The sequence below is a fragment of the Kwoniella europaea genome, chromosome 1 (genome assembly GCF_036810445.1).
Source record: "Kwoniella europaea PYCC6329 chromosome 1, complete sequence".
Classification (NCBI taxonomy): domain Eukaryota; kingdom Fungi; phylum Basidiomycota; class Tremellomycetes; order Tremellales; family Cryptococcaceae; genus Kwoniella; species Kwoniella europaea.
In genome coordinates, this window is record NC_089487.1 from 7,888,053 (window position 1) to 7,909,205 (window position 21,153).

The window sequence follows — 21,153 nt, forward strand, 5'->3', positions numbered from 1 at the left end:
AAAAATTATTCGCTACCCATCTTCCAAGGTTCACCAGCGAATTGAGCGGTAGGAACACCAAGTTCGAGGAGCTTGGCGAAAGCTTTGGAGAAGCTGTGTGAAAGGAAGGGATATCAGCGTGATGATAAAAGTCGAAGTGGATGAGATCAAGGTGAGTGAAAGTCACGACTTACTCATTGAAGAAAGCATCTTCATCTCTGGCATAGATGTCCACAAATTTCTTGAATGACTTGTCCTTGACAAGGGCCATGTCGGTGCTGGGTGGAGAGAGACGCGTGAGTCAGTCTTATAGTGAATGAGATGGGTTCGAAAGGTTTTAACAACTCACGGAAGCATCATGAGTGATTTAGTCTTCTTGTCTTCATATTGAGCAGGACCTTTCCTACAGAGTAAAAGGAACTGATATTAGCACTGTTTCCGATTCTGTTATGGAGTTCGAACTAACCATTTTCTCCATTGCCAAGGTTCATCTTCGAGTAAAGTAAAGTATTGGTTTGAGAAAGTGACAGGTGAGAAAGTCCATGGACCTTCGAAACCGGATCGGTCTAGTTCCAAAATCAAGAATCAGTTTCGGGTTGGAGGGAAGAAGAACAGTAAGAATATGTACTTACCGGTATGACATCTACCCATGGCATGAGCACCCGAAAGAGCCACGATTTCCTGGTCGTTGAAGCTATTATCGGGAATTGGGTAAGCAAGATATTGGCAAGTGACTTATTCAAATTTATAGCTAGGACCAAAAACGTCTGTTGAGACAGGAAAAGGGATGATGTAACGGTTGGGATACGTGGAAAAATCGGATATACATCTACTTACCCCATTCTGTAGAAAATGAATCTCAAATGATCTTGAGCCTGAGAAGCATCAGGTAATCGACCGTCGGGAGTTACATTATGTTCGAAACCATCGATTCTACCAGGTCTCCAAGGAATGGTGGGACCACCTGATTCTTGAACGGCAGCTACTCCTCCGAGAGTCCATAGATCACCGTAGGATATCCATGGGAATTCATCTTTGATCTTTTGCATGTGATCTCTTGCAACGCCCTATACACGATATACGAATATACCATCCTATAGTCAGCACACCATGCCTCATCTGTGAAAACAGCGAAAGACCACGAAGGAGAAATGGAATGAAACAAAAAACCTCTAAGAACTTACCAATCCGTTGTTGGCTCCGTGTTCAGCTTCAGGTTTGAATCTCATAGTGGCATAGTTGGATCCACCGGTATTATCTTCCTTGTTGTATGTTCCCGATGAATGCCATGCTAATCTTATCAGAACAGGAGCGAGGGATCCGTCTATAGTATAGGAGAAGGATCAGCTATCAATATCTTACCAGTACGGTGACATTGCAGTATTGTTTGATACTGTAAGAGAGATCATCGATTGATCTCGAACAGCGATATTCGATAGACAATGAGATAAGGAGACAGATAACAATAACCCACCATCATAACCCTCTTTATCCAAAGTCTCCGCAATTCTATCATAAACCTTTTGATAATCCTTTTGACTATGTCTCAAACCCAGTTTACCTTCCGCGGCGGCAGCAGCTCCTCTAGCTGTTGATTCAAGTTCTTTGGCAGTTTCTCTTGGTGTACCGTCAGTCCCGTAGAACAGGTAGGCTGCACCTGCCGCGGCGAGACCCACACCTGCGAGGAGGTATGGTACAGAGGATGATCGTGGAGGTGGAGGAGGGGACTATATATCAATACCCACCAGTATAGTCAGCATATGCATCGTACAGTATCATATGGGTGGATATGTGAAACGAAAATACACTTACAACCTCTGGACCACCCGATGCGAATCTCCTTCTCACTACTTGACTTCTAAGTTGGACCGATTGGCCTGCTCTCCTGGCGCAGGCTGTTCTAAGGAGGGGTGTTCGGAATGACATGTTGACTTGGGCTACGATGCTTTGACGAGCAGATCAAGTTAGTCTTTGCTATATAGACAACCAAGAGGAGAGACGATGAAGTGGGAAATGGGCTTAATCTGATTGGGTATAGAGTGGGACTCATGTAATCACGTTAATCAAGTGTTCGTGTCACCTGATCAAAGATTCGAGTACACCGCTCCCTTATGGTACACCGTCATTACGGAAACCCCTTCCCCTCCCCATTCCCACCCCTACCAGTTTAGGCTAAACTCACTTTTTGACTCTGCTCTGTGATATTCCGTGAATGCAGACTGAATGCTCACCGGATCTGCTTGCTCTTGTATATATATAGAGTCAGACTTGTACTGTGTTCGGGATGTAGGATCGACTCGACTCGATGCTGACTTGGTAGTATGATGAGTAAGCAACGATGCACAGTTACTCTGCTATCAATCGCCGTGGTTGAGTAGATGGCATATGGCTTGGCAGGGCCATCCAATCAGATCACTCGCTTAAATAATCCCTTCCATTATCATACAACCCGGTTAAACGAGAAACCGAGTCGTCCACAGATACAAATCATGGAGTAACTTAACCTGGTAGATACATGCACAATTCATCCAAACGAGCAACTGTTCTTATACTTGTCCTTTGAACACATCAATTCCTCATAGGAGAAGGTTGAAAGCTATCCACAAAGCTCAATCAGCAATTACACCTCATGTAAATACAACCCAACTCACTCGGTACCCAGCAAATGAGGTGTTTCTCTATACTTCCTCAACAATCTTTCAATCGCATCCAACCCTCTATCCAACTCCGACAACTTTGGTCCAAAGCTAAGTCTTACAAAATGATGACAAGGTGAATGAAACAGGTTACGTCGATGAGAAGGATTAATATCAAAGAATATCCCAGGTACACAAATGGTCTTTTCCTTTTTCCACCCAACCAAGTCGGATCAGCTTATGATCTCGATGAATTATTGCTATACTTACCTTTAATAGCTCTTCAAAGAACGTCAGACCGTTATTGAGAGGACTATCCAGTCCTTTCAGATCTAACCATATGTAGAACGTCGCTACGGGCGGTATGGAAACTTTTAATCCCATCTTTTCTAATCTATCGAGTACATGGTCTCGTTTGATCCGGAAAGCTTTCTGGAGTGATATCTATAAGTCAGTCGAGGAGAAGGTAGGTAAGCTTATATGTATACCAGGTACAATTGTCTTCGCGTATGAAAGAATTGTCTGGCTCGCCTTATCTTGTTGAACTCTCTTGTAATCTAATAAAGGTATAGCGGCTTTCTGCAATCTGTCACAAGGAACAGTTTAGCCAGTGAATACCGAGTTACTCGATGGACAGCAGACATGTTCACTTTGAAAATATAGCTACGAACACTCACACATGCGATGCACCTCCATCTAAGAAACTGCCAGATTGAGAGATAGCACTTATCACGTTCTTAGGAGCAACTACCCAGCATACTCTCCAGCCGGGTAATCTAATGAACACGTTGGTCAGCCTGGTGCATTTTGAGCGAGATAACATAAGATACTGTAGAAGAAAAGTACAGTCATCGTACTTACCGAAATCCTTTCGTTAAACCATTAATCAAGATTACTGGATCCTACATATAATTTAATATCGTCTATCAACAGTCCCCTCTTCCTGATCTTTCGCCGTCCGAACACACACACACCTCATTTACATCTTCCACGTATCTCGCACCACTCAAGCTGGTACCCAATTCCTTCGGATCATCAGGATATTGATACCTAACAACAACAAATAATATAACATAACGAATTAGCCCCAAACATCCAATCATTCGATTTTCACATTCGGTAAGTGGGTAAGGAAATAAGCAGTACTTACCAGCTATAAAACTCATCTAGTATGACCGTCGTCTTCTCCCTAGCTAGATGTACGAGATCACGCAATTCGTCTCCTGATATACATTGTCCGGTGGGATTACGAGCTGAATCAATGAGACGTCAGTATCGAGGTGCTAGAGGTGGATGCGAATCCAGAATGCTACATCGAGGAGTGAACTTACGATTGGAAGCTATCACAACACTAAGATTCAAATTCTCTATCTCCCTTTTCAACTAGATATCATAACCGATTAATCAACCATACGGTGTAATACGATACTATATAGTTGAGGGTATGCTCACTTGTCCCAAATTTAGCTTGTATTTATCCTACCTCATCAACACGTTCCAGTCAGTCAAGCAGCCCTACTCCCATATACGAGTCTGCTGAGAGATATAGCTCACCCTGGCATCTAAAGCGGTAGGTATAGGTATAAGTCTTTTAAAGACCGACAAAACTTCTGAATATGTCGTATCTATTCAAGGAAGTCAATACTGTAGTGTGTCGCCACTGAATTGCGCAGAATCGCTGGGATGGAAAGGAAATCGGAATTACATTCAGGTATCTGATAGCCTATTTCCCATATCAAAGTCAATTACGAGCTATATGACCTGCTAACGATACACCAATTTATACACGAGGAAGATAACTCACCACAATACACATCCCCCTATTGGAATTTGCACAATTGCAAGCATCAGTGCTAGCTCCTCAAACATCTCGGGGATGAATATATCACTCACGATAACAGCTGCCAACCTTGCCATACCCGCTCTTCCTCCAGGAGTGATACAAACATTCTCATAAGTATATTTCGATTCTTTGTCTTGTCTATATTCCTCATTGTATAATTCCTGTGGGTGTAAATCAGCACCGCTAAGTATCATTGTAGGATCGTCTGTACTCACAGCAACAGCTTCTCTCAATTCTTTGATCCCCGTCGTCGGTCCATATTCATTGACCTCATCTCCCCATTGACTCAGATCTATCGTTTGAGGTCGAGGTGGTCCGTCAGGTAATGGACCGACCTATAACACACAACATCCCATATAAGTGGATAGCACCCACACAGATACAAGTAACCCCATGACTCGTGCTGTGTAAGGTAGGATTGACCCACCTCTGGTGCACCTTGACCTAGATTAGCCCATTGATCATCATCGTAAGAATATCCATTGGCCATCGCTCGGTCGGTACAGTACGTTACGCCTGTTGCTCCCGGGTGTAGAATACCGGGGCTGTATCATCCGTCCCTCCATATTAGCTATCTTCTTTGGGTAGATGGGTTGATAGGGTACATGTAACGCGATATGCCTGAGCTCACATCGTAGGTCCAGATTCGTTGACATCTTGCTACATACCCCAACGCAACCCTGTGGTCAACTACAAACCTTGCATCTATAATTTGAAGGGGGAGCGAGCGTAGAAAGGTGGGACACTCGATCCAACTCACCCTATCATCGATATATTTCCTCAATAATTGATGAGCTTCCGAATCAGTCTCATGTTTGATCTCCTTGACTACCTTGGATCCAAAGTCGAACAACGATGTCATATTGTTATTATTCCTGCAATCGGATTAGGACGTGTGATCTCGTTCTGTTTGAATGTTACAACTTAGAGAGCTTAGTCGAAGATGGCATCAGTCTCTATAAATCAGATTAATCTGATATATACGGTGATAGACTGAGACAAGATGCACAAATAGCAATGGGACATGTTTTATTTTCGTCATAATGACGATCACTGGGTTGTGCGATGAATTCCGACGGATCTGATGATAGCATGAGATCCAAATGCATGATTTCTTCTTCTCCTGTTCACGTTTCACTTCATCTTTGTTTGTATGTTTCTACTACATATGTATTTGTATACTATTTATCATATAAGCTACACATTTCTTTTTACACTACTTTATATCCCGACAGTTCAACTACGCCATGTGAAAGCGTTTATTGCTTCTTCTTGTTACCTTTCTCATCAATCACGTCGGCCTGTTGTAAAGCCTGTTGTAACAATTTAGCCAAAGAAGGTGAAACTTGTTCGACCTGCTTGATCAAGTCCTTAGGTTCCCCAGGGATATATTGAGCGGCGTCCTTGAGTCGGGATTCAACTTGTTTGGCCTGTTCAGACGTCCCAAACATTAGCTACGCGAGCAGAGCAGGGAAAAGAACAGAAAGATAACTTACCAAAGCCTCAGCATCAACTTTACCATCTTTGGCTTTACTCTTCAACCATGCTTCGGCAGTATCAGCGGGCAGACCGGCTTTGCTGGCAGCTTCTTTGAGCTGTTTGATAAGGGAGTCAACATCGGCAGGGGCGGCTGCAGAATATTCAGCATGTCAGCTTCACAGACCACGCATACCATCACACCCGTCATCAGGTTGACTACTCACCTTCCTTAAGTCCTTTTAAGAAAGCATCCGCTTGATCTTTACCTTCCTTCCTAGCTTTCTCCACCTCCTTGTAAACCTTACTAGCACTCTCTTCAACCTGTTTCAACTGATCCCCACCAACTTCCTTAGCCTTCTTAATCAAACTATCAAAGTCGAAATCAAGGTCTTTGATATTATCCGGGATCTTTCCAGCAATGACAGCGATCAACCCTTGTGCAGAAGCAGGTAAATCATCTTTAAGCTCGGTAGCGAGAGATTTCCAATCGACATTTTCAACCTTGCCTTTAGCATCTTTGACTTTTTGTTGGATCTTCTCGATTATCTTCTTAGCATCGTCACCTCCAACGTTCTTCAACTCGTCCAAGGCCCCATCAAGGTCTTTACCCTTGAGTTTGGATAGGAAACCGGCGATACCACCTTCCTGTTTGTCAAGAGCTTGGTATAAGGCGAAAGCTCCTGGTGGGAGGACGGCTTGGGCGTATGTTGAGAGACCAGTAGACTGCGGAAGAGGAGACATCGTCAGCTCAGTTGAACGTCGAATCAGGAAATATCACACAATGACGGATAACAGTAGAAATCGGTCGAAGCAGATGACAAGAATTGCACTGTATACTCACAAGCTGAGATGCATTCTCCTTAGCGCTCTTCACTCCCTCATGAGCAATAGCAGCGACGTCTCTGACAGGTTTGAGGTAGAAGTATCCTCCTACTCCAACACCAAGTACAGCAGCGAGTACAGCGAAGAGGAGTGTGTTATGAGTGGTTGATGGTTCAGGTGCAGAAGGGGTGGTAGCGTAAGTTCGTCTGAATCCTCTCGAGGCGGTTGAAGGGATTGGAGTGACTCGTTTAGGGAGAGCTCGAGGTCGCTACGTTGTACAGTTGACTTGTCAGCTACCAGAAGTAAACGGGGGATGAATACTTACGATGACTGCCCGTAGAGCAGCTGCGAGTCTCATAGAGGCAGTAGCGGGTCTGACGAATGACATGTTGATCGATTGGCGGTGCGATTGGTATTAAGAATAGTATGGGGGTATGGTATGTATTGGTATACTCTGTAGAATGAAGAAAGAGAAAAGATCTTCAGCACGTCATATAGCATTTATATAGGCTCACTAGCGACATGCACGAGACCAATTGCAAGTGAAAAAGGTGACGTCTGGAATATTGGTTTGTCACTGACGTCATCCCCTATTACATTACATAGTCATAGTGACTCCCCGTTCCTGAAATTCCCCAGTGTTCCAGTGTTCCAGTATTCCAGTATTTTCACTGCTACTAGTAAGTTATCATCCGTGCGTATGAAGTTACTGGATCCTCGTTCATGCGAGGTAGAGGCTTAAAGGGCCAAAAGATGCTCGACTAAACCTCCTACAAGTCGATCTGTGCACTCATACTTATCATCTTGTCTTTCCCCTATCATGATTTAAGGAACCAAGCTCCAAGTCTTTCCAAAATATGTTCTTCAAACCTCAAAACGATCTCGCATCACGTTTCAAAATATCATGTCAAGTCAACGTTTTATCCTTCAAAGAAAAAGAGAAAAAAGAAAGTTGGCAAATTTCATTGTCATAGATGCATAAATATCATTCATTTCCTATATTTATTCTATTTTATACAAAAAAGCAGGTGGGTTAATGATTCATCGATCTTGCTACTATTCGCATGATCTTGATGTATGCAAGAGGTGATTGATATCTGTTTGTATACTATATGTATGTATCGAATCTAAGTATTATCGCACTACTGTATCCAGGGGGAAAAGTCCAATAACCCAAATAACCAAAAATGTAAATATATTAAAGTATCATTTACAGTATTATGATTTTATTCATCTCATCACTCTTCGTCTTCGTCTTTCTTCGGAGAGACTAATTTCAGAAGGCATAACCATATTTACCTTCATCCCTCGGTGATTTCCCAACATCCCCATCCCCATTCCTTCTCGTCGGACTTCTATCCGTACTAGCATTCGTATATTCATGACGATCTCTTGAAGAACCCGAGGTAGGAGCGAACAAATCCCGTTCAGGCTCAGTTTCAGGTTCAGGTTCTTCGTAGATGTCCGTCGATTCATTATTATTTCCCCTCGTGGTACCAGAAGAAGGTGAAAAAAGAGGTAAACTCATCCTTCGTTTGGTCGGTGATGATGAGTCACCTTTAACAGGTGAATTCTCACCTGATAAACTAGCTCTCTTGATATTGAATGAATCTTTCGATAATCTTCTGACTTCTTTTCTAATTTCATCATCTACATTATCAAATACGCTTGGTGAAGTGTATGACAATCTAGACACAGGAGTGACCAATTGGTTTCTACCCATACCAATATCATCCGGTGGTCGTAAGTCAAAACCTCTTGAGGTAGGTGAAGGTTGACCAGGATCAGATAATTGTCTTAACAACATCGATGAAGGTCTATTGACATCATATCTCGAGGATGAAGATGAAGGTGAATTTTGGAAATTGATCAAATTTTGTGAATACTGTTGTTGTTGTTGTTGTTGAGGAGGAGGATTGGGTGAAGGGGGATATGAAAACATACTTCTAGGTGTATGAGTACCCGATCCAGATCCAGGTCCATACGGATTGTTATCATCCGAAAGCGAAACGGAAATAGCGGGTGATCGCGAGAAATCTTTCTGTGGACTAAAAGTCATGGCAGCCTGATAAGCTCCTCTTTCCCTGTCGTCCACATCGGTATAGTTCGATTGGAATGAGAAATGATCCGTTAGACTCTTCTGTCTGATCGGTGCACCTTTCGATTTCGATTTCTGAGGTGATGGTATACTAGGTTCTTCCTGTCCAGCGAATTTATTATCCCTTTTCCTATCCTTTCGACGTCTAATACCTAATTCACGTTTCAGTTGACCGGTGATCCACGCTTCTCTGATCAATTCGGAATCTTTAGGGAAGTAAGATTGCTTGAAGGCCGATACCAACCATCTCGGTCCGACGGCTATAGCCCAGGTCATACCGATCGTCATCCAAAATGTGAAAGTTGGATAAATCACTTCCACTATTCCAGCGTATGGGAAAACGGCTAAGAAGGAATATATCGGGATCCAAATGAAGACTAAAAGAGTAGAAGCAATGATGATGACCCAAGTGATGACCGTCCAGTATCGAGAGTTGATTCCGACATATGAGTTTGCAGCCAAGACACCAGCAGCTGCAACGGCTGTTCCGAGATCGTATAGACAGTTGGTATCTCTACCGGAAGAAGACCAGGTTTCGCCACCTCCATAACAGAAGAAGGGCACGAAGAATATCACCGCGGATTGATATAATCCATCAGCCATATAAAGCCAGAATCGAGTTCGAGTATATTCCACACCGGCTATTCCACGTTTATACAGCTGAGGGAATGCCATAGCTGCTCGAGCGTTGACGTCTTGATCGAATGTACCTAATACGGCGACCGGAAGAGAGGTGTAAAAGAGGTTGTACATCAATAAGAAGGTATATTCGAACAAGTAAGTCGCGTCGAATGAACTGAAGATCAGGAACCAGAACATCGATATGGTGAAGATAGCGTTCTTATAGAAGAAGCTAAACACAGTTGATCAGTATAATCGTGACAAACATTGAGAGAAGGTTTACTCACTTCGCGTGCATGTTGGCCACTCTGACATATGACCATCTCCCATGAACGAGCAGCAATCTAGTCAGGAATCTAAATTGTCCGAAAGCATAATCGGCAGACATGGCAGCTTGAGAACCTTCTAGACCGTACAGACCCACGCCGACATTCGCTTCTTGAATCATGGCGACGTCATTGGCACCATCCCCAATCGAGAGTGTCATGGCATTACATCCTTCTTTGACCTGTATATAGCATCTCGATCATTCAGCGTTTGCTCTGTCCCATATGAGGGATTGCACTTACAAGTCTAACGGTCAAAGCCTTTTGAGAAGGTGAAACTCTACAGCAAATCACCGCAGAACACTGAGTACCAAGACTCAAAAACAATCCTTTCAGACTAGGTTGAAGAGCGTATCTTAGACTTTCTCCATCGATGACTACAGCGAACGTCGCAGAGGTGTTCATCCCAGGGTTCATGATCTTGCCCGAAGCAGGAGTGGTGGGTGGTGGACCAATTACCGATGCGATTTTGTTCAAACCAGCTTCGATCTGAGCTCTTGCGCCTTCCTCCGAATCTGCCGAAATGATCATTACTTCCATATCGTTCGTAAGGAGATTACAACTATATCCAATTTCGATGGCAGTTTGTAATTTATCCCCAGTCAAAATCCATAATTTGATTCCTGCACGATGTAGCATCGCAATTGCGTCCGGTACACCTTCTTGCAGTTTATCTTCCAACGCGGTAGCTCCAAGTATAGTCAGGGAATGTTCAACCAGTTCACAAGCTTTTTCAATCTCTCCTTCTCTATCGACAGTCGCGGCAGCAGCGGCATCATACTTCTTCGACCAATCTGCAAATTCAGCTTCGGACAGTTCTCGATAAGCGATACACAAGGTTCTCAAACCACCGTTGGCGAAAGTTTCTAAATCTTTCAAAGTTGTTTGCTTGAGGTTCTCGTCGTGGTTGGGATCAAGTCGACTGTATATCACACTATCCGCTCCTTTGCAGTAGAGTATAATCCTTCCATCAGGACTTCTAGCGACAACACTCATTCTTTTTCTACTACTGTTAAACTCGAGTAGCTTCAATGGGATCCATCGTTCAGGTGTACCCATAACTTCAACGTCTAGGTAGTTATTATTCTTGTTGATGAAAGGAAATCCGACATCTCGAGCAGCGGCGACCAAAGCAGCTTCATCAGGTGATTCGGCTTTATAGTCCAGTTCGTGAGGCTTCGATGGATCAGGAGCGTCGGAGAGTACTGAATGACAGATAGCTAAAGCTCGAAAGAAATCGATGACATGGTGCTGGAGGGGATCAGACGGGTTGGCCATGTGATCGACTAGATTAGGAGCGATGAGAGTGAGTTTGTCTTCTCGGAGATATCGGTTTCGAATGGTATGTTTCATCATCTTGAGCATCTTCTCCTTAAGTCCTGCTAATTCCACCTCCTGATCTTCCATAGCAGGACCAGTTTCCTGACCGTCTCTTTTCGCAGCTCCCATCATAGCTTCCGTCAAACCTTCACCGAAGATCTTCCCTTGGATGGAGCATTTCTTGAACTCCATGATGTTCTGAGTCAGCGTACCGGTTTTATCGGAGAAGACATATTCGATCTGACCAAGATCATCGGAGATGTTCCAAGTTTTGGGTACACATGGAGTGTCGTCTGAGGTGCATGTCAGCTCAGCTTCAATCCGCGAATCTCGTATCACTCACATGGTTCATAGTACATTTCGACATCCTGAAAGATGAAGTACGCTTGAACCGTTTTCACCACCTCGACAGTGATATATAGCGAGATCGGTACGATATTCTGGAATACGATAAGACAGGAGAAGAAAATGATGACCGAATCAAGGTAAATGTTGTCGCTAGCTTCGGCATCAGGCTCGTATGTTTCCGCACTAGTCCCAGTAAGTGAACGGTACCACCCGTCTATAGGTCTATGAGCATTCTTTCTTGCCACATTGGTGGTTCCACTTACGAAGTAAAGCAGTTGTTAAACACAGGACGAGCAGGATAACAAAATTCATGATAACGTTGAAATTCGTTTCTTTCTCGATCTTACTTCGCTTAGAGCTATGGAGGTGACATACAAATCAGCTTACGACATCGAACGGCTAAACGAAGCTGAACATACGGAGTATCACCACCGTTGAGCATAATCTTGGTATCAGCACCAGTGAAAACGACCATCCCAATAACCCATTTTGTATTCCTTATAGAACATCCCCTCAAGAGCAATTCATTGATGGTTATACCTTCAGCTTGTTCTTCAGCTTTACCATAAGAATCCGCTGGGGTGTATCGAAGCACACCATTATATGTGTACAAATTGGCATGAGGAGGCTCAGAGTCCACCACGAATCTAGCATGTTCCAGGTCCTCTTCCGATGATATCGACGAAGTTGCTCTCAATGCTTTTCTTATCTTCAAGTTGGTCTCTCCATCTAGGTTTTTCGTTTCGACAAAGCATAGATTATCGGCATTGGAAGTGGAAAGAACGATGATGTCCGCTGGTACTTGCTCGTTATCTCGTAGCAATACCAAATCACCAACTTCGAGTTTTTTCCTATGTCATCACCAACGATTTCATCAGACCAACTGAGATTACAATAGGATATTCTTTTTTACTCACCATAAAGTCCTTTCCCATTGAACACTCCCTGAAGTTGGTCTATTCCAATCGACAACACCATTACTCCTCCTTGACGCCATACTGGGCAGACTCGAAGTTTTCCTCAACATCAAAGACTGTCTAAAACCCTCGTCGTTCGGTAGATCAGGCGTAGTCGATTCGGTGATATTGAGCGAGGGGATGACGGTCGAAGGCATCGTCGAAAGAGGGTAAGATTCTTTGTCCACCACTACCACATCTAGTTCTTCCTGTGGATCTTGATCCCATGATTTCTGATTATCCTCCATCATGATCTTATTACCTGCACTTCCTTCCCGCTCTCGCAGCTTTTTAACACCTTTGGACGTTTTGCCTGGGGCTATACAAAATGTCAGCGCAATGTCTGTCAAGTACATCTTACATTTGTTCCTAATCTGCTCTCCTCATACCCAAGCATATATCACTTGGCCCGCAGAAAGGTAAAAATTATAACTCACCTAATCCAATGTTGAACAACCTTTCCAGCCAATTCCTCGGATCCCTCGGCTGATTAAAATTCCTCCAACCACCAGCCAATTTCGTCGTAGCTGAATTATTCACTTGATCATCCAATTTTGATCTTCTCCAATCCTCTATCCCATCTTTGATCGCCGTCATACCCAATATCGCCAATAGGGGCAACATACCAATCTGAGCGTTGGGTGCCCCAAACACACTAAATAGTTGAATTATCACCAAGAAGAGGAAATAGATATTGGCAACTCTCCTAAATTGTTCAAAGAGGTTCTTGGGTATGAAAGTGACTAGAGTATATTTGGAAGTCCTAACTTTGTTCCTTACATATCGAACTATCGGATCACCCTTGACATTAAGGAGATTGCGGGGAAGGTTGATATTGACATATACACTTCTTCGTGGTGGGGGTGCTTTCGCCTTCCCTTTACCTTTGATCCTTTCTGTCAGACTTGGTCCAGGTTCAGACGATGGTTGTGGTGGGGTGACCTCTATGGTGGGTACAGATTTCTGAGGCGATCCGAACTCTGATTGGGCAATCGGAGGTGTATGTATCGTACTCTGAGTATCTCTCCTACTTTGTGAACCTTCTGATAATTCCGTAATCCCTTCTTCAACCACCGGTGTCTTTCTCCTCTTACTTCCTATACCAGAAGCTTTCCTCCTCATACTTTTGAACAGTGTCCTCCGCTTTGCTCGTTTTTCAGCTAATGCCTCGGATTTGATCGATTCAGCTAACACTGAATGAGCGGTACGAACGGTCCTGAGACGCAATTCGGGATCAATCGAATGTCGATCAAACACTTCTTCTTCTCCCTCAGAATCATCTACGTTCAAGTATGAGCGTTGAGGTTGACCGGAAGAGATCATGGCTGTGGAATTGGAATTGGGATTTAATCGGGAGGTGGATGAGGATGGGTCGAGAGAGTATGAAGATGAAGATGACCCGTATGGATTATTGGGATAAGAGGGGTCAAGATGCGACATGATGATTTGAGATAGATTGAGCGATGAGTAATGAGTAATGAGTGTGATTAAAATGAATGTAATGGTTGTGTCGGTCTATTTCGGGGGGCTGTGAAGATATAGATCTACTACCGTTCAAGTCGGTCAACTCTCAACTGATATAGCTTACTCTGTGTATGACACTCACCAACTACTCTATAGCTATCCTACAATCAAGTTTATCTTCTATCGGAGCAAGCAATTTGAGAAGATTTGACGAGACTAGATGGAGCGACGTAGGAAGCAATTCTTAAACCCACTGTGGAAGCGACATCGGCAAATGGTAGGGATGTGTAGATTGTCTATTCACAGACCACCGCGGTACCCGAGCGTCACTTTGGACGGATACGTCGTTGTATAGCTTTGATCTTCAATTATCTTTGATTCAGTCGTTCCTACTGATACTTTTGATCGGTTCTGAGCAAAATTTTCCTGGTTGTTAAGCTTGTTGTGATTGTAACCTTGATTGAGGATGATGGTTCTCGGTGAAAGCGGTGTGGAGATGCAGCTTGATAACCCGTTTCGTGCACCTGATGAGAATGCCACCCAATCGTACTGTTGTTGTGGTAGTCGATTAATTAGATAGATATGAAAAGTATGTAAAGGTGTTGACTTTGAAGGATGTTTGATGTTGTTTGATGATGAATGGAGTGTGAAGGTGTATATGTCTACAATGTATATGTATGTGATCAAAGGTGGTGGTGGATCATTAAACTCGTGGCACTGGATAACTTTTCATTGAAATATCCGTGTTCGTTCTTGTGTCCATTGGTCGTATCCTTTTATTGGTACACTTATACTCTTCGATATTGGTGATGGTCAAGATAGCATACACGTCCATGTCAACATACAAGATACAAAACCATAACAAGATACACACTCAGTGATTGAGTGATTGAGTGGATCCGGCGGCCTTGAGGATTCATCGCACAGTGCACCACTCTGAAAAACGTGAACATTTCCTATGCAACCTGTATTCAGGAACAACAGTCGCGTCCGTAACTTCCGATAGAGACATTCCCGGTTGGACTGGATTCGCTGCATATACATAACACTTAGTCAGCTTACGCCGTAACACCCTTAGCCCTGCTCTTAGCAATAGCACAAGTCGACGTCTGCTTTTTCGTGTTCAGGTAATCAATTCGGATCCGATAACTCATCCAAGATATCTGGTGATGCACAAGCAAACGCGTTTGAGACCGGCGGTCTTATTGCAACATCACACATCCCTTGCTGTCGTGATGCAGATGTTAACACTACCAAATACGATCACCAAGTCTCGTCAGCTACATATCGCAACCTGCATATCTCGCTTCCTGCACTAGTATGAGAATGCGATGACTAGTATGAGAATGCGATGATACATTGTATGAATGTGCGATACTATACAACAAGTGAATCAATACTAATGATATATCATACCAAATTCCGATGACATGCAAAGATCCACCCTAACGCTATCTCTTTCATTCCTTCTATTCGGATCCCAAGTGAACCTTACACCTTTATCACTACCATCATCATGATTCATCACTACTTCTCCTCTCTTCTCTGAATTCACTCGGTCTTTCCCCAATGCAGGGGTGAGAGTAGGCGGAGTTGACGGAGGTGGTCTGAGACTTTGTAAAAAATTCAAAAATCCTTTTTTACCTTTCCAACCTGTTTGTCTCATAATTTGATCCATATCAACCTCTTTCCCATCTTTTATATCAATCAATATCCTAGCTCCAATTACACCTTTATCCCAAACCTTTCCTTCAGACTTCTCGTTGATTTTTCTCCAAGATGATTCTACTTGATTCGCCTCCGTGGTTCTATTGACCATGACAAGATTGACCATCAACCTTCCGACGACATTCGATTTTATCCTGAAACCCGTTCTATCCCCAGTAGAAGACGAATCGATCGAAGCTTTGAATACATCCAAAGCCGAATCCAAATGACCCGAATCTAGTAACACTCTAATCATATTCGATACGATCCTACTGTTAGGTTTGATCCCCTTGGAAATCATCTCCTTGTATAGGAATATGGCATAGGCTAAAGTCTCTTGATGACTCAGCGTGGCATTTCCCTCTACTCCATCATTCGAGACCCTTTGATGAGAAGAAGACGATTTGATGAGATTTGATAATACGATATTATAAATCCTGATAGCTTTCTCCTCCTTCCCATTGACCTGTTGTAGAAGCTGGAATACCCTGATCCTATCTTGTGATCTTGTAGATCTCGACAAGTTGTAAACCAGGATTTCCATCACCTGCAGTGGGATAGGTTGATCTTGTAACAACCTTTCAGTCAAATTCAATGCCAAATCCGTATCTTGTATTCCACCATGTGTTAATCCTTGAGTCAAAGCTAAAACAAGAGGTGAAAGGGAGGGACCATAGCTTCCGGACCATAGATAATCCTTTATATGTCTTTCTAACAATATTGCCCTTGATGGACTGGATTTCATACCTATCGAACGGATCAACAATAACATGTCTGATCTTCGAATCGATAATCCATCGGCCAGCAGGTCGGTGTAAAGCCGAGAGGCGAAATGTAAGTGCAGATTCGGCGAGGTAAGCGAATATCTGAATAACTTTTGCCATAGGTATAAGTTCTTGAGTGACCATTTGAACAGAGGAGTAGTCGACCGGGAGTGTTGGTAAATTTTCCTTGATAGGATATAAGCTTCTGATGAAGGTAAGACCGAAAGGATCAATTTAAATAAAGGGATGATCGACTCGGACGACAGTTGGGGTATGACTTGACTTTCATGTAATGATCTGACATATCGAATGATCAGTTTGTCGATTTCTTGTATTGAAGAGGATGAATGAGGTGTAGACCGTTTCGCGTGGTGTAAAGCAATAGTTAATGATGAGATTAATGCCCCACAATCTCCTTCTTTCTGCTGAAGAGCAAGTTCAAGTAAACGTATAGCTGTGTCTAACCTGAACAAGATATCTCCTTCAGTAGATTTAGATACTGAAATCCCTCTTCCTATCAGTCCTCCAACACTTGATTGATGAATTTCTAGAAGGTCCAAAGCTTTTTGTACTCTCGTTCTGGCTCTTCTGGTCGAAGTATCTAATGCTGAATATAGTATGCGGGATGTGTTAGAGATCGGGTCGATGTTTAATGATTCTAACATAGAGGGAATGAAGTGTTCTGAGTTTACGGCGTTTCCTTCTTTTGACCATACCACGTCCAACTTTCTCACTATCTTGTGAAGATGAGCGTGTTTCATATTCACCCCTTGGGCGATACACAACGTCAGATTCTTGATAGAGCGTTCGAGACCATCCAAGGTATTACCGCTCGAAGATATCAAGATCTCCCCGATGTAGTGCCCTAAAGAAGTATTTATAGCTCCTTTCTTAACCATATCTATGACCATTTCTTCTATATCTATGATCTGATCACTGATCTCCTCTTGGGTAGTTCTACCTTTCTTTCCCAACTTTTTTACCCTTCTCCAGTGTAATCCCAACCACCCTCTCTTCAATTCATGTGGGAATTGATCTAACGGTATTTTGCTCTCTAGCGTTGTCCATAATCTCTTAACCAATTTGTAGATGTCATCCTCTTCACTTTCACCTTCTTTACTCCTATTGTACTCTGTTCTATACCTTCTCAGACCTAACCTGATGATCCTTATCAAATCCTTCTGATCAATCTCACTCAAGGACATCCTACATTTCTTCGCCAATCTCAATAGAGTTCTAACCCTACTCCAGGCTTTTTGCTGTTCAGGGTGATCTACCTGATGGCCTATGAGGGATTTGAACGTTTCGTCTGGGATGTACTGTCTCAACGAAGGATGTAAGGATGTATATATCGTCCATGATTCGTCGGCCGTAGATGAGTATAGTGAGAGGGCTAGGATCTCCATATGTCTTTTGAAGGGGTATGAATTAGGTGAATAAGGTAATCGAGGTGGGAGAGGTAAATGAGGTGTTGATGTCGTTTTGTGTATATGCACGTCCTCTTCATTTTGATGTATGGGAGGCAGTCTTTTTGTGACTTGCTGGGAAGGTGATGAGTCATGGTTCGAAGTGAAGAATGTTCGCTGAGGTATTGTCAACTGAGAAGAAGTCGATGAGAACCATTTTGAACATCCAGGTAAATTAGGATCATGTCCTGAGGTAGACTGGGTACCACTTGAATGTCTTGTTGGACTGACAAGAGAGAGAGCATGCCGAAGGAGTGGCGTGGATCTCAGAGTCGTACTTAGACAAGTAACGACTTTGACCTTACTAGACATCGTTCATCTACTTGATCTGCAAAATCAGAGAACACCATCAGCCAGAGTGATAGAGCCTGACCGCACATCAGAACGGAGAATGTGCTCACGTCATATACCGCCTGTCATTCCCATATCGAGTATAGATATCTTCTCGCGACCTTACTTGTGTGCTGAGCCTTTCTTGCTTTCGGAATGGATATGTAGATAGATCAGAATATAATCGACCTTTGCTCATTTCAACTTTTTTGATATACCGAAGGTGGACCGGCTAATAGGCACCCGTAATTCAGGGCAAGTACGGGAATTAGGTGCGCCAGTGGCCATACCCTCCTCGCATCCTTCCTCCACTTTGGATGTCCACCCAGATAGATGCAAGAGCAAGAAGCAGGTGAGTGGACCAGTCACTTCTCTTCTTCCTCTTTCTCTCTTTTCTTTCTGATTTATCTTCTTCACCCCTTTCCCTCAAAGCTGAGTATCTGATCTACGAGTGAGGAGGAACCACAGCGCATCCTCATCCATTCCCGTCTCAGCACCAGGAGAGTTCAGTCAAATCATTTTCACTTGTCCTTCTTCCCCGTCGCGCTTTATTCTCTCTCACCTCCTCTTTCTTCCTTCTTCTTTTCCTTGATTTTCATAGTCATTTTGGCCACCCATCTATTTATGCTGTAGCATCACATACAGCTTGGAGTTTCTTGATCTCCTCTTCTTGCTGTCCCTTCCACTACGTCTCATGAGTAGTCTGTATATGTATCTCGCCTTTCTAATCATATATCTATCTGTTCCTTCGCCTTCCTTCCTCGAGCTGCACGGTGTCTGGTGGCTTGATCACATCATAATAGATACAACCATATTATCTTGTCATTGTACTGATTGCTTACCCTCGCTTCAGTGCCATGTCCATCAGAGAACATAAACCCAAATCGAGTGGTTTTCTCCGTTCTCATACTAATCTTATCAGTCCTCAAAGTACTCATCAGGTCAGACCAATAGCCTTCCTCAAGAATCCAGCCATCCCGCTAGACCTTCTCACCTCATTCATTCCTCACACTCCTACCCTCCCACAAGCTCGGATCTCTCCCATCGACGAGCTTCACATCGATCCTTCTGCCAATCAGGCTACTGATAAAGTAGAAAGTCAACCGGACGATACCTCTAAAGCGATGGTTCTGTCTACTCACAGAAGCTCTCAACACCTAACATCGAACCAAGGTGCTCTATCTAGCCAAGCGATGGACCCAAGAAAATCTCAAAACCCTCGTAATCACAATGACGGTCAAGGTAATCCATCTCACCAAGGTAAACTTCCTTCTCAAGCTGGACTCTCCACCCCTCAAGATCATCAAAAGAACCCCATCCGAGGTGCTACTGATCACTCAACACGAGTAAATCATCTCAGTCGACCACCACCTCAGGAAGCTAATGTTCACAATGCTAATAACCGACCTGTCAAAGCACAAGATTATGCTACATACCCAGGCAATATGAAGGAGGCCGACCGAATCGGCAAAAATAGTTCTGGTCTCCCTCGTGGCAATATCACAAGTGGGCAAAGTGAGTCGTCAATTTCTCCTATTTTATCTTCGTATACTGCTTACATATCATACTCAATGAAACTAGCCGACAATGCTCACAAGCATGATACTCTCAAAGTCAATATGCCTCCTCCACCTCGATATGATAATAAAGGCATTCCTATCGTTGTAAGTCTGATTAGCTTATGTACTTGAATATTTGTCGTATCAAGCTGAACCCTTGCTCTTAGCAACCTGAAAGGCAAGCTTACAACGGCCAAACTCCAGCCCAGACCCCTCGAGCACTTCCTCGAGAGCAAGTTCCGATGACTCATCAATTCCGAAACGATGACCAAGCTGAAGAAGAGTTTGACGAGCTTGGTAAAGACTACGATAACTTCGAGGAGCCAACTCCAGTGGAACACGGGCCAGTTGGTTTTCCTTCGACCGACGCTGCTCAGATTAGGTATCAATACCCCCTCAAAGGCTCGAATAATGTATCTCAATCTTCATCTCGCTATGATGCTGAGTCTAGATTTGGTAAGACCTCTTATGGTTATCGATCGAATCGACCAGATGATCCTCATACACCTATCCACCTCGGTCGAAATATCAAACCATCTGCAAAACCTCCCCGAAAGGTTCCCAGTCATGGGTATAACTCTTACTCTATGCCAGGCCGTCCCTCATTCGATGACGAGCTTGCCTTGGGCGGTGTTCCTTCACGAAGAATCCCGATGGAAGAATCGGTCTTGACGTTTGACGAATCTGGTCAACCAGTAACTCCTGAAAGACACCTTGGTAGAGAAGAGAGTACTTTCAACTTTACTCCTTCTGCCAAAGTGAGTGTATTGGTCTTAGATGTTCAAATTGTAATACTGACAGGCCTTACAGGATTCGGAAGCGGAGAAAGAAGCTGTACCTGAACCTGAAGCTCGATTCAAGATTCCTGTTGAGTTGGAGGATCCTTTCGCACTGATCAGATCTTTCATCGATCGTGAGAAAGTCTTCGAGGGAGTACTGAAATATACAGGAGATCCCAAATTCCAACCTACTTGGGCTACTATCAAGGGTGAGTGAGGTGAGAATTGGTCGCAAAAAATGCTGATCGTATGTGTTGATATAATATAGAGGGACATACTAACCTCAGTAGTAGCCTGAATTCTACCCACCATCACTTTGAAAGTGTCGAGGGATGTGAGTTCCGTCTCTTCCTCTTATCGGTGATGGTAGTCAGCTAAACCGGCTTGATGTGAATAGCTCTGACCAAACTCGTTGAGATCAAAGATAAAGAACTGGAACGAAAGATCGGTCTTACCAAGAGGTATGCAGAAGCTGGCTCGGATCTTTCCGAGCATTGCAGTATGATGCAATTGGCCACTAGAAACAACGTCAAGCGAAAGAAGATTGAGATGGAGGTGGATTAGGTGATTTCAGTAAGGATCGATGTGAAGTAAGGAGAGTCGAACATCAGAGTCAGAAGTGAAAGTGATATCGTAAATAACTCAGTCAGATCATG

At 43.5% G+C, this 21,153-nt stretch overlaps 6 protein-coding genes across 6 annotated transcripts; 1 reads left to right on the forward strand and 5 right to left on the reverse strand.

Annotated features, from left to right (window-relative positions):
• Positions 1–5: 5 nt before the first annotated feature.
• On the reverse strand, positions 6–1,905 carry V865_002996 (cytochrome c peroxidase, mitochondrial; the record flags this gene model as incomplete). Its single annotated transcript, XM_066226795.1, has 9 exons — positions 6–93; positions 174–257; positions 329–382; positions 446–545; positions 612–673; positions 817–1,046; positions 1,164–1,303; positions 1,454–1,706; positions 1,792–1,905. The coding sequence occupies 9 exons, from the start codon at positions 1,903–1,905 to the stop codon at positions 6–8; spliced, it is 1,125 nt and encodes a 374-aa protein (XP_066082892.1).
• Positions 1,906–2,547: 642 nt separating this feature from the next.
• V865_002997 (uncharacterized protein) lies at positions 2,548–5,320 on the reverse strand (the record flags this gene model as incomplete). The annotated part of the gene is made up of 18 exons (XM_066226796.1): positions 2,548–2,575; positions 2,631–2,824; positions 2,886–3,059; positions 3,147–3,201; positions 3,293–3,391; positions 3,477–3,517; positions 3,590–3,665; positions 3,766–3,868; positions 3,947–3,998; positions 4,068–4,094; positions 4,170–4,240; positions 4,321–4,338; positions 4,420–4,435; positions 4,509–4,619; positions 4,674–4,793; positions 4,886–5,003; positions 5,090–5,118; positions 5,219–5,320. The coding sequence occupies 18 exons, from the start codon at positions 5,318–5,320 to the stop codon at positions 2,548–2,550; spliced, it is 1,434 nt and encodes a 477-aa protein (XP_066082893.1).
• A 397-nt stretch (positions 5,321–5,717) lies between these two features.
• On the reverse strand, positions 5,718–7,147 carry V865_002998 (uncharacterized protein; the record flags this gene model as incomplete). The annotated part of the gene is made up of 5 exons (XM_066226797.1): positions 5,718–5,888; positions 5,955–6,088; positions 6,162–6,660; positions 6,779–7,027; positions 7,085–7,147. 5 exons carry the CDS (start codon positions 7,145–7,147, stop codon positions 5,718–5,720), a joined length of 1,116 nt encoding a protein of 371 aa, XP_066082894.1.
• An 888-nt stretch (positions 7,148–8,035) lies between these two features.
• V865_002999 (uncharacterized protein) lies at positions 8,036–13,868 on the reverse strand (the record flags this gene model as incomplete). Its single annotated transcript, XM_066226798.1, has 8 exons — positions 8,036–9,710; positions 9,766–9,986; positions 10,048–11,417; positions 11,468–11,686; positions 11,736–11,830; positions 11,892–12,323; positions 12,390–12,747; positions 12,866–13,868. The coding sequence occupies 8 exons, from the start codon at positions 13,866–13,868 to the stop codon at positions 8,036–8,038; spliced, it is 5,373 nt and encodes a 1,790-aa protein (XP_066082895.1).
• A 1,423-nt stretch (positions 13,869–15,291) lies between these two features.
• On the reverse strand, positions 15,292–18,141 carry V865_003000 (uncharacterized protein; the record flags this gene model as incomplete). The annotated part of the gene is made up of 1 exon (XM_066226799.1): positions 15,292–18,141. One exon carries the CDS (start codon positions 18,139–18,141, stop codon positions 15,292–15,294), a length of 2,850 nt encoding a protein of 949 aa, XP_066082896.1.
• Positions 18,142–19,016: 875 nt separating this feature from the next.
• Positions 19,017–21,061, forward strand: V865_003001 (uncharacterized protein; the record flags this gene model as incomplete). Its single annotated transcript, XM_066226800.1, has 6 exons — positions 19,017–19,674; positions 19,741–19,823; positions 19,886–20,476; positions 20,529–20,706; positions 20,766–20,831; positions 20,895–21,061. 6 exons carry the CDS (start codon positions 19,017–19,019, stop codon positions 21,059–21,061), a joined length of 1,743 nt encoding a protein of 580 aa, XP_066082897.1.
• Between the last annotated feature and the right edge of the window lie 92 nt (positions 21,062–21,153).